At 44.5% G+C, this 12,009-nt stretch overlaps 1 protein-coding gene across 1 annotated transcript; it reads right to left on the bottom strand.

The window, feature by feature from the left end:
- LOC135531952 (intestinal mucin-like protein) lies at positions 1-10,460 on the bottom strand. Its single transcript, XM_064959641.1, is given in 20 exon segments — positions 1-413; positions 718-841; positions 1,057-1,096; positions 1,792-1,920; positions 2,423-2,527; positions 2,897-3,019; positions 3,978-4,018; positions 5,100-5,204; positions 5,473-5,650; positions 5,921-5,941; positions 5,943-5,953; positions 6,088-6,188; positions 6,363-6,432; positions 7,664-7,839; positions 8,094-8,173; positions 8,175-8,308; positions 8,794-8,958; positions 8,961-8,976; positions 9,757-10,004; positions 10,230-10,460. Coding segments are annotated over 20 exon segments (2,289 nt in total). The 5' UTR covers positions 10,441-10,460; the 3' UTR covers positions 1-202.
- Positions 10,461-12,009: the final 1,549 nt, after the last annotated feature.

The following is a 12,009-nucleotide window of genomic DNA, read 5'->3' as shown; positions in this document are numbered from 1 at the left end:
TAAGTATTTGAAGGTTGCATTTTAATAAGATAAGTAAGCATAAGTTTCTACATTTTAAATATGATTTAATCTACATTTTATAGATAAATCAAAGCGATTAGATAAATAACAGCCATGTGAAGCAGGGTAGCAGGGTGTTCCTCAGTAAGCAGCGAGTGGATTGGTGCTGCACCATTCCCATCTGTATTAGTACAGATCCCATTTACACCGGCATGTTGCTGCGTGTCCTGCGGGCGGGCACCCTAATGGCTCTGTTGCAGTCGCTGTGTCTGCAGCTACACTCCTCCACGTGTAGGTAGGTGTAGGGCACCACATCTCCATTCAGACACCGTAGGTCCACCGTGCGGTTACTGGACCGGGACTCCTGGCAACAGGCACACGAGTGGTCCAGAGACGCAGCCATGGCAGAGTACCTGGAGGACGGGAGTGAAAGAGAGGTGTTCACAGAGATTCATAGATCATCTACTCCCCAAGAGACAAAGACACCTCAACAAATGACATGTTTCACAAAACACAAATACATTTAGGGGGTGTGTGTGTCCCAGACACAGATTAAACCGAGTCCTGGACTAAGAAGCATGTTCAATGGAGATTCATTGAAAATGATTTTCAGTCCATCACTAGGCTTCTTAAACTGGATACTGAAACCCTCCCGTGGTGTTATGGCTGTGATGAAGCTCCACTGGGTTGTGATAGTAGCATTGTTTCCACACTCACTTGGTGAAGGTGTTGCAGGATCCCTCACAGTACGGCATCTCCACCTCCTCAACAGACTGGCAGCTCTTGTGGTTGATGAAACTCTTCATGGATCCTATCTTACAGGCCTTGTCCTTCTCCACACCTGGTATTGGAGGGAGACACACCGTTATACATGATCCGTCTGGAAAGACCATGAAAAGAGCTGCACCTGTTTGAGTTCACTGACTACAAGGTGGCTCTCCGTGTCAATCATTATCAATTAGGAATATCAGTGGTTTTATGATGCATGAACCTGGTCATATTCCAATCCTGATATAAAATTGTTAACAGCTTTGATTATTTCACTTTCATACTTACAAATTCTACAGCAGCCGTTTGCAGCGGTCTGAATTGAACCCTGTGGAGAAAAAAGTTTCAACGTTTTCTTTACATAATACATTTCATATTAGGATGAGAGAAGTAATTTTTCTGTCAAATGAAAACTGGTATATTGTGTGTACTGTACTGTGGATCTGATGAAAATGATTGTGGATCGAAACATTGTCAATAAGGTTGGTAATCGAGAGCATATGCAGTCAGCAGTTCTTTCTGTTCTTGTTATGTTGAGTACTGTACTCACAGGCTGGCCTTTCTGCTCTTGTTATGTTGAGTACTGTACTCACAGGCTGGCCTATCTGTTCTTGTTATGTTGAGTACTGTACTCACAGGCTGGCCTTTCTGTTCTTGTTATGTTGAGTACTGTACTCACAGGCTGGCCTATCTGTTCTTGTTATGTTGAGTACTGTACTCACAGGCTGGCCTATCTGTTCTTGTTATGTTGAGTACTGTACTCACAGGCTGGCCTATCTGCTCTTGTTATGTTGAGTACTGTACTCACAGGCTGGCCTAACTGTTCTTGTTATGTTGAGTACTGTACTCACAGGCTGGCCTATCTGCTCTTGTAATGTTGAGTACTGTACTCACAGGCTGGCCTATCTGCTCTTGTTATGTTGAGTACTGTACTCACAGGCTGGCCTATCTGTTCTTGTTATGTTGAGTACTGTACTCACAGGCTGGCCTATCTGTTCTTGTTATGTTGAGTACCGTACTCACAGGCTGGCAGTTGGCCTGCTGGAAGGGTGGGCAATGGATGTTGGAGCTCTGGGTCAGATAACTATCACCGTTTTTCACACAGCTGTACTGCTGGCACTTGTCACCAGGAGCAGACCATGTATCTCTATGCTTGACACACACACACACACACACACACACACACACACACACACACACACACACACACACACACACACACATTTGACATTAAATGTTTGTCATTTAGCAGACGCTCTTATCAAAACGTTTTACATTCGTGCATTTGTCTTAAGATCGCTAAGTGAGACAGCAACATACAACACTCGTAGGGGTGGGGCGGATTGGGACTTATTTAACACGCTCTTAAAGAGGTAGGGTGTCAGTGGTTTTCGGGAGATGGGCAGGCACTCCTGCTGTCCTCATATTATGGGGAAGCTTGTTCCACACACACACACACACACACACACACACACACACACACACACACACACACACACACACACACACACACACACACACACACACACACACACACACACACACACACACACACACACACACAGCCGCACAATCAATATAGACATTTATCAGAGACTTACTTACTACTTCTTAGTTAATCTGTGACAGTTAAACGGACAGAAACGGTACCTACCTTCAACAACTGCTTGGTCCCATTGATCTGGAGGACACAGTGGGTCTGAACACATTTCCCACAGCAGTCATCTGAGGAGTAGCCAGGCTCCTGGTACTCATATCCCTGCAGGAGAAGAGGAACACATGAGTGACCTGCTGCAACACCTAAAACAGAATGATGAGGACGATAACACACGTTATTAAAGTGTGAATACAACCGATTGCCTTCCCAGTAAACTCTACAGAATAGAAGAACTCAAGAACAGATGTCTCAGCACCAATTGAGTATTATTTTAAAGCAGGGACGAGGCTTAATCTGTGGGCAGTTCTGAATCAGACAAGGTTTACTTACTTACTGAATCTGGGTCTAGGAAACCAGCTGACTCCAGTATAAAAACTTGTTTACTGAATACATTTAAGCTACTCAATGGTATTTCAACTTTTGGTAAATAATTCAAATGTGAGCAGACACGGCAGCTATACCAGTTGTTACCTTTTCACAATCTTCGTCACATTGCATGAATCCACAGTCAATTTGGTAATGGCCAGACTTGGGGTCCACTTTGTTGGTGCAGGTGCACTCCTGGCACTCTGATCCCGGTACTTTAGAATTGGGCTAGAAGAACAAGTAACTCATTACATTACACATTACTTCAGGGGAACAGGATACCCACTGTCTCTAACACAGGGGAACCAGGATACCCACTGTCTCTAACACAGGGGAACAAGGATACCCACTGTCTCTAACACAAGGGAACCAGGACACCCACTGTCTCTACCACAGGGGAACCAGGATACCCACTGTCTCTGACAGAGTGGAACCAGGATACCCACTGTCTCTAACACAGGGAAAGGGGAACCAGGATACCCACTGTCTCTGACAGAGTGGAACCAGGATACCCACTGTCTCTAACACAGGGAAAGGGGAACCAGGATACCCACTGTCTCTAACACAGGGGATCTAGGATAGCCACTGTCTCTAACACAGGGGAACCAGGATACCCACTGTCTCTGACACAGGGGAACCAGGATACCCACTGTCTCTGACAGAGTGGAACCAGGATACCCACTGTCTCTAACACAGGGAAAGGGGAACCAGGATACCCACTGTCTCTGACAGAGTGGAACCAGGATACCCACGGTCTCTGACACAGGGGAACCAGGAGACCCACTGTCTCTGACACAGGGGAACCAGGAGACCCACTGTCTCTGACACAGGGGAACCAGGAGACCCACTGTCTCTGACACAGGGGAACCAGGAGACCCACTGTCTCTGACACAGGGGAACCAGGAGACCCACTGTCTCTGACACAGGGGAACCAGGATACCCACTGTCTCTGGCACAGGGGAACCAGGAGACCCACTGTCTCTGACACAGGGGAACCAGGATACCCACTGTCTCTGACACAGGGGAACCAGGAGACCCACTCTCTCCGACACTATTTGACATGAACCCATATAGCGTATGAGACTTACTGTACACATACTGCAATATATTAAAACAAGTAAAAACCAACAGTGTTTATTTATGTAATGAACATTTCAGATGAGAGAGCAGAATAGTTTGTCATTACCAGGTATTCAACGCCTTTGTGAAGACAAACTCTTTTAGGCTCTGAAAGAGACAAGAGACACAAACAACCAATTGAGAGAGAGACACAGACAACCAATCCATGGGACTGTCTAAAAGAACTGGTATTGTCTCAGAAATACAAACACAGGAATACTAGACAGTATAGATATAGTTAAAGAGACCATACCACATGTAGATAGTCTAGATAGTATAGATCTAGGTAAAGAGACCATACCACATGTAGATAGTCTAGATAGTATAGATATAGTTAAAGAAACCATACCACATGTAGATAGTGTAGATAGTCTAGATAGTATAGATCTAGTTAAAGAGACCATACCACATGTAGATAGTCTAGATAGTCTAGGTCTAGTTAAAGAGACCATACCACATGTAGATAGTCTAGATAGTCTAGATAGTATAGATATAGTTAAAGAGACCATACAACATGTAGATAGTGTAGATAGTCTAGATAGTATAGATCTAGGTAAAGAGACCATACCACATGTAGATAGTCTAGATAGTATAGATATAGTTAAAGAAACCATACCACATGTAGATAGTCTAGATAGTATAGATATAGTTAAAGAAACCATACCACATGTAGATAGTGTAGATAGTCTAGATAGTATAGATCTAGGTAAAGAGACCATACCACATGTAAATAGTGTAGATAGTCTAGATAGTATAGATCTAGGTAAAGAGACCATACCACATGTAGATAGTGTAGATAGTCTAGATCTAGGTAAAGAGACCATACCACATGTAGATAGTCTAGATAGTATAGATAGTATAGATCTAGGTAAAGAGACCATACCACATGTAGATAGTGTAGATAGTCTAGATAGTATAGATCTAGGTAAAGAGACCATACCACATGTAGATAGTGTAGATCTAGGTAAAGAGACCATACCACATGTAGATAGTGTAGATAGTCTAGATAGTATAGATCTAGGTAAAGAGACCATACCACATGTAGATAGTCTAGATAGTATAGATATAGTTAAAGAGACCATACCACATGTAGATAATCTAGATAGTATAGATCTAGGTAAAGAGACCATACCACATGTAGATAGTGTAGATAATCTAGATAGTATAGATCTAGGTAAAGAGACCATACCACATGTGTGCTCTGGACAGCATTTCCCCTCAGGGACTGAAACCACTGGCATGAACCCAATAGGACAGTTCATGTCGGTAGTTGGGCAAGTGCTGCTGTCACAACCTAGGAGGGGAAACAATAGCAGAGTATGGACATGATAATATGAGCTGATTCATGTCTTCACTATGTGTGTTTTCAACACGACTGAGCTGAGCCCAGCTGTACGGCACTGGCCTGGTTACACATCAACCCTAGATCCTGGACCCGTGCTGGAAAGGACCATGTGAAAAGAACATATCCAAGCCAGCACAGTACGGTTCAGGTCGGCACAATACTGTTGAAGTAGACCTGAGTATAATATGGAAGGTGAAAAGCGTTGTGAGATCCTTACGGCAGGCGAGGTTGGAGCAGCATGGATCGGATGGATCGGTTTGGTTGACATATACAAAGCCTGGTCCAGTGCATATCTCTACTGGTGGTTTGGAGCAGACCTTGGGTTTACAGGTCACAGTCTTGGTGGACTCCAAACAAACGCAATCCTGGCACTTGTACTCAAACCTCTCGTTGAACTGTGATGAGATACAACAAGAAGGGAGTGTGGTTCTATCAATGGGTTTGGTCAAATGTAGTGCACTAAATAGGACATAGGGGGCTAAATATAGGGCATAAGGGGGCCATTTGGCATTCAGACAATGTGGATAATACTGTGTGGACGCTGTAAGTAGGTCCTCATATAAACCTCTGGCATCATCCATGACAGAGCCAGTGGACTAGATAACAGTCCATATTAATTAGTCAAATAAAATAAGGATGAATGAAAACCAAAAGGCCTAACTTACCTCTCGCGGAACTCCTTCGGGGGTCAATGCATCCTTCAGAAACACAAACACCACCATTTAGTAGAACATTCATAGACCTGAAACATCCTTGGAAAGGTTAAGTCCTAACCATCTTCTCTGTGTCGTCAACATGAAATGGACCAATGGCAGTAACTGGGAACACTCACCACACTTATCAACACAGATCCCTGAGTCCTTGTTGAAGAGTTTCATCCCATCAGGACAGAAGCAGCCTTCTGTGGTGAAGTTCATCCTAGACTCGTCTGGACTGTAGAACACAACATTACAGTGACAACTCCTATTTCCTCTGTACAGCAACTCTATATTTAACTGTAGGTAGGTATTTTCTCTTTGTCTTATTTGACAGTTGTCTACCTCAGTTAACATAAAACATGAAAGCAAGGATGTTTTTGCGCTAGCCAATCTCTAATTAGAAACCTACTTGTCATCACAGGTTGGCTGTTCTGCAGGACCGCAGGGCTTGTAGACTTTGTCAGCTGGACAGTCGCTGGCTGTTGAAGAAAGATACAACTCAGTCTATAGTGACACCCAAACCCCCTGTCTCAGTCTCCAGTATATATACTGCAATAGTCTACGTGCCGGGGGGCTAGGTTCAGACTGTCCTATCTGGCATAATTCTCCTGTCATCTCTGGTGTCCTGTGTGATTCTTAAGTATGCTACCCCTAATTCTTCTCTCTCTCTCTCTTTCTCCCTTCACAGAGGACCTGAGTCCAAGGACCATGCCTCAGGACTACCTGGCCTGACGACTCCTGGCTGTGCCTGTCCCCAGTCAACCTGGACATAATGCTGATCCAATTTCTGCTGTTGTGACTGCAGCTATGGAACGCTGTCCTGACCACCGGATGAGCTGTTTGATCCTCTCTCTCTGTCTCTCTCTCTCTCTCTCTCTCTCTCTCTCTCCCTCTCTCTCTCTCTCTACCGAACCTGCTGCTGAACGATCTGGCTTTAATTGCCATGTACTGTTATAATCTCCACCCAGCACAGCCAGAAGAGGACTGGCCACCCCTCAGATTCTGGTTTCTTCCCAGGTTCTTCCTAGTTTGTCCAAGCCACCGTGCTTCTACATCTGTATTGCTTGCTGTTTGGGGTTTTAGGCTGGGTTTCTGTACAAGCACTTTGTGACATCTGCTGATGTAAAAAGTGTTATCACAATGGAAAAATGTTCTGACTACAGTAATTATTTACAATCAGTTGATTGTAGGACTGAAGCCCGATACTATATTACACATTACAAAGGGGAACCAGACAAGGATGTCCACTATCTCCATCATTTATCACTTCAAATACAAAAATGCACTAATCTAATATTTATAAATAGAAACCCCCATCCTCTATTGTGTTAGTATAGTATTGTTCCTGGTCTGATCTACAACACATAGTAAGTTGTGTTAGTATAGTATTGTTCCTGGTCTCATCTACACAGTTCCTTGTTCCTGGTCTGATCTACACAGTTCCTTGTTCCTGGTCTCATCTACACAGTTCCTTGTTCCTGGTCTGATCTACACAGTTTCTTGTTCCTGGTCTGATCTACACAGTTCCTTGTTCCTGGTCTGATCTACACAGTTCCTTGTTCCTGGTCTCATCTACACAGTTCCTTGATCCTGGTCTTCTACACAGTACTTCATATCTCTTCAATGGTGGACATATTTATCTATCCTTATGAGGTGAGTCTTATTTAACATGGTGAGTCTGGATGTTTTCAACGAGTACAGTAAGCCTACCACAGAACTCGGTGTGGTTTCTCCAGTAGATGCATACTCCAAACTGGGCACAGGCAGCAGCGTATGTCTGCAGACTGGTGCACTCCACCGCTGGGTTGGACACGTGGCAGCTGTCATAGACACAGCCCTTGTAGAAGTTGTCAGGTGAGACAAATGGATGACAGGCTGCAAAAATGCTGTGGATTGAAAACCAGAGATGAAAGAATATGAGAAACAGACCTTCCAAATACACTGTAAGATTCATTTTGGTTTCTGTCAGACACCAATGGACCTGTCCTTCAGGAGATCACAGTGCCTTTAGGGAGGTGGACCTGTCCTTCAGGAGATCACAGTGCCTTTAGGGAGGTTTACCTGTCCTTCAGGAGATCACAGTGCCTTTAGGGAGGTTGACCTGCCCTTCAGGAGATCACAGTGCCTTTAGGAGGTTTACCTGTCCTTCAGGAGATCACAGACAGAGGAGTCTGGCTTGCATGGCTTCTGTGTGGGTTCAGGGAGAGGAGAGTTGGTGGGGGATTCCAGGTGGCACATGGCAGTCAGGCTGGTAGAGGTCCTTGGCTGGCCAGTAGTCTGCCATCACAGCACAGTTCTCCACCAGCTGACCTCCAGGCAACATGCAGTCATCAGCCTGGTTGTTGCTACATGTTCCTGGAAGAGATGCATACAGTTCAGGTTCAAGTCATTTATTTTACCATTTGCAGCTATTAAAAGTAATACATACATTGGACATCTTTGTTGGAGCTCTCTCACAATTAGTACAGCACATACAGTAAAAATATCAGACACAGACATCAGACAGGAAAGCCCAAACCATTGTTTGCTAGCCTGGTCCCTGATCAGTTTGTGCTGTCTTGCCAAACCCTATGGTTCGATATCTGACAACAAACATAGAGTTTTGGTAAAAAGAACCCAAACAGATCTGGAACCAGGCTATTTTTTCACCTCCAACCTTGGATAAATGATTTCCATCAATTCAAAGACTTCTCCATTAGGCCTTCTCACAACATGCTCAGAATACCAAATGACCGCTCTCTGTTTAAGTTCAGTGATTCACAATCATTTCTCAGCTCTTATGTTTAAATGCCCAAGACAAATAGTTTAAGGACAACAAATGAATGAAACTAAGTCCTTACCACAATGACCCTGTGTATTGTTGCCAAAGTGTTGCCAAGGAAGGTTGACGCTGAAGCCAGTGACTCCAAAGGTAACTACCACCTGGAGGTGTGCTATCTCCAAGACCATGTTGATACCAGAGTTCATCACCTTCACACCGTTCCGCGTGAAGGGTAGTCTCAGGAAACTCCATCAATAAGAGCCTGAAAGACAGATGGCAGGGAGAGAGGGATGAAAGACAGATGGCAGGGAGAGAGGGATGAAAGACAGATGGCAGGGAGAGAGGGATGAAAGACAGATGGCAGGGAGAGAGGGATGAAAGACAGATGGCAGGGAGAGAGGGATGAAAGACAGATGGCAGGGAGAGAGGATGAAAGACAGATGGCAGGGAGAGAGGGATGAAAGACAGATGGCAGGGAGAGAGGGATGAAAGACAGATGGCAGGGAGAGAGGATGAAAGACAGATGGCAGGGAGAGAGGATGAAAGACAGATGGCAGGGAGAGAGGGATGAAAGACAGATGGCAGGGAGAGGGGATGAAAGACAGATGGCAGGGAGAGAGGGATGTAAGACAGATGGCAGGGAGAGAGGGATGTAAGACAGATGGCAGGGAGAGAGGGATGAAAGAGAGATGGACGAAAGGGGGGATAGAAAAGGATAGGAAAAAGGGATGGAAGAGAGAGAGATCAATCTTCAGGATCTCTTAAAGAAAGGCAAGGTGACCGCAATACTTACTAATATCATGACATTACAGGTTGAATTAAGTTGATGGAGAACATCAAATTCATATGTTGTATCAATGAAAGCTACGGATGTTGAGAACTAATGCACAATTCAGTTCAGAGAATGAAATAGTGGAAGAGAATTGTCTTTCATTTTCACATAAATCATTTTCAGTCCTTTAGGCCCCAAATCCAGCCATTCAACATATATGGCCTGAATTGCTTATATTGATTTCTGAGCCAGTTTATCCACTTAAGTTACCTCCAACTGAGCAGCTCCAATGAGGTTGTGATTCTTCAGTGTTATAACTGTTGAGCGGTAGGACACAATGATGGATCGAGGACAAGACACGTCCTCGGTGGGATCACAGTTGACGTTGTCGATGTAGATCTTGAAGTGGTGACGCGGCAACATCTCCTCCATCAGCACATAGGTACAGTTCCCTTGGAAACTGTAGAAGAGCCCGTCGAAGGTGATGTAATGGGGGTCTCCCCAACCCTCACAGACGCCTGTCATGAAAATAAACACCGTTATGAAGCAGACAGACATTACAATCCTCTGTCAAATGATTTTTTTTTTAAATGTATGAAGTAATATTTATATTGAGTATTTATATTGAGTATTATTCCAAATGTTAGGGATAAGGACGTGTATGTTAATAGTTACAGAAACTGGACATGGCCATCTACCTTCCTGACCAGGTCAGAGGAGAAGAAGAAGCTTTCACAACTCACAGTCACACACGAATCGTTGGCAGCAGTAGAACTCATCCCATTGTAGCACTGGTTTCTTGCCATTGGTACATGTGATTGGCTCAGGCACTGGGCATTCATACGGAATTATCTCAATGGTGTTGTTTTCAATGCATCTGGCCAATGTGCAGTTGCAGAGCCAGAAAGTTTCATTTTGCTGATATTTTAGAGAGAAAAGAAAATTGCACGTCATCAGAGAGCTTTCACAATTCACACAGGAATCATTTAATAAGTCTCTGAAAGGACTTTTCGACCTCGTTGACATCAAATGTTGGCTATGTGTTATCGACGTTAAGGGAGCCCAGTTGATTATGTGATGGTTATATTGAGGGTACTTACTACTTTGTCCCACTCAGGACAAGTGATTGGTGGAGGGGTTGGTGACCCAGTTGTGGTTGGTATTGAACTGACTTGATGTTCTGGTGTTATTGGAGGACCAGTGACAACCGATTCATGGGTTGTTGTTGATGTGGTTGTCATTGGAGTTGTGGCTTCTGTTGTAGTTGGTGGTTTGGGTGTTGTTGTAGGAGCTTTAGTGGTTGTGGTGTCTATGACAGGGGTGGTTGTGGTTGGTTTTTCAGTTGTCCTGGGGGTTGTGGTTGGTTTTTCAGTTGTCCTGGGGGTTGTGGTTGATTCTTCTGTTGTCGTTGGGGTTGTGGTTGGTTCTTCTGTTGTCGTTGGGGTTGTGGTTGGTTTTTCAGTTGTCCTGGGGGTTGTGGTTGATTCTTCTGTTGTTGTTGGGGTTGTGGTTAGAGTTATGGCTTCCGTTGTAGTTGGTGGTTTAGGTGTGGTGGTTGTTGTTGGTGGTAATGGTGTGGTAGTTGTTGGTGGTAGTGTTGTTGTTGGTGGTGGTGTGGTTGTTGGTGGTGTTGTTGTTGGTGGTGGTGGTGGTGTGGTTGATGTTGTAGTTGGTGGTGTTGTTGTTGGTGTGGTTGTTGTTGTTGGTGGTACGGGTGTTGTTGTTGGTGGTTGTGGTATTGGTGTGGTTGTTGTTGGTGGTGGTGTGGTATTGGTGTTGTTGTTGTTGGTGGTGTTGTTGTTGCTGTGGTAGTTGTTGGTGGTACTTGGTGTTGTTGTTGTTGGTGTATGTATTGGTGTTGTTGTTGTTGGTGGTACTGGTGTTGTTGTTGTTGGTGGTGTTGTTGTTGGTGGCACTGGTTGGTGGTACTGGTGTTGTTGTTGGTGTGGTTGTTGTTGGTTGGTGGTACTGGTGTTGTTGTTGGTGTTGTTGATGGTGTTGTGGTATTGGTGTGGTTGTTGTTGGTGGTGTTGGTGTTGTTGGTGTTGGCATTGGTGGTGTTGTTGTTTTTGTTGGTGTTGTTGATTGGTGTTGGTGTTGGTGGTATTTGTTGTTGTTGGTTGGTGTTGGTGGGTGGTATTGGTGTGGTTGGTTTGTGTGGTGGTACTGGTGTTGTTGTTGTGGTGGGTATTGGTGTTGTTGTTGGTGGTGTTGCTGTTGGTGTTGGCAGTTGTTGTTGGTGTTGTATGGTGTTGGTATGGTGTGGTGTTGTTTTTGGTTGGTGTGTGGTGGTATTGGTGTGGTGTTGTTGGTGGTACTTGTTGGTGTTGTTGGTTGTTGGTGGGTGGTGTGGTTGTTGTTGTTGGTGGTATTGGTGTGGTGTTTCGTTTGTTGGTGTGGTTGTTGTTGTTGGTGGGTGGTATTGGTTGTTGTTGTATTGGTGTTGTTGATGGTGTTGGTGGTATTGGTGTGTTGTTGTTGTTGGTGTGGTGGTTGGTGTTGTTGTTGGTGGATGGTATTGGT

Source organism: Oncorhynchus masou, unplaced genomic scaffold, assembly GCF_036934945.1.
Source record: "Oncorhynchus masou masou isolate Uvic2021 unplaced genomic scaffold, UVic_Omas_1.1 unplaced_scaffold_1680, whole genome shotgun sequence".
NCBI classification, from domain to species: domain Eukaryota; kingdom Metazoa; phylum Chordata; class Actinopteri; order Salmoniformes; family Salmonidae; genus Oncorhynchus; species Oncorhynchus masou.
The sequence above is the reverse complement of the archived record's forward strand: the minus strand, read 5'-3'. Positions and strand labels throughout refer to the sequence as shown.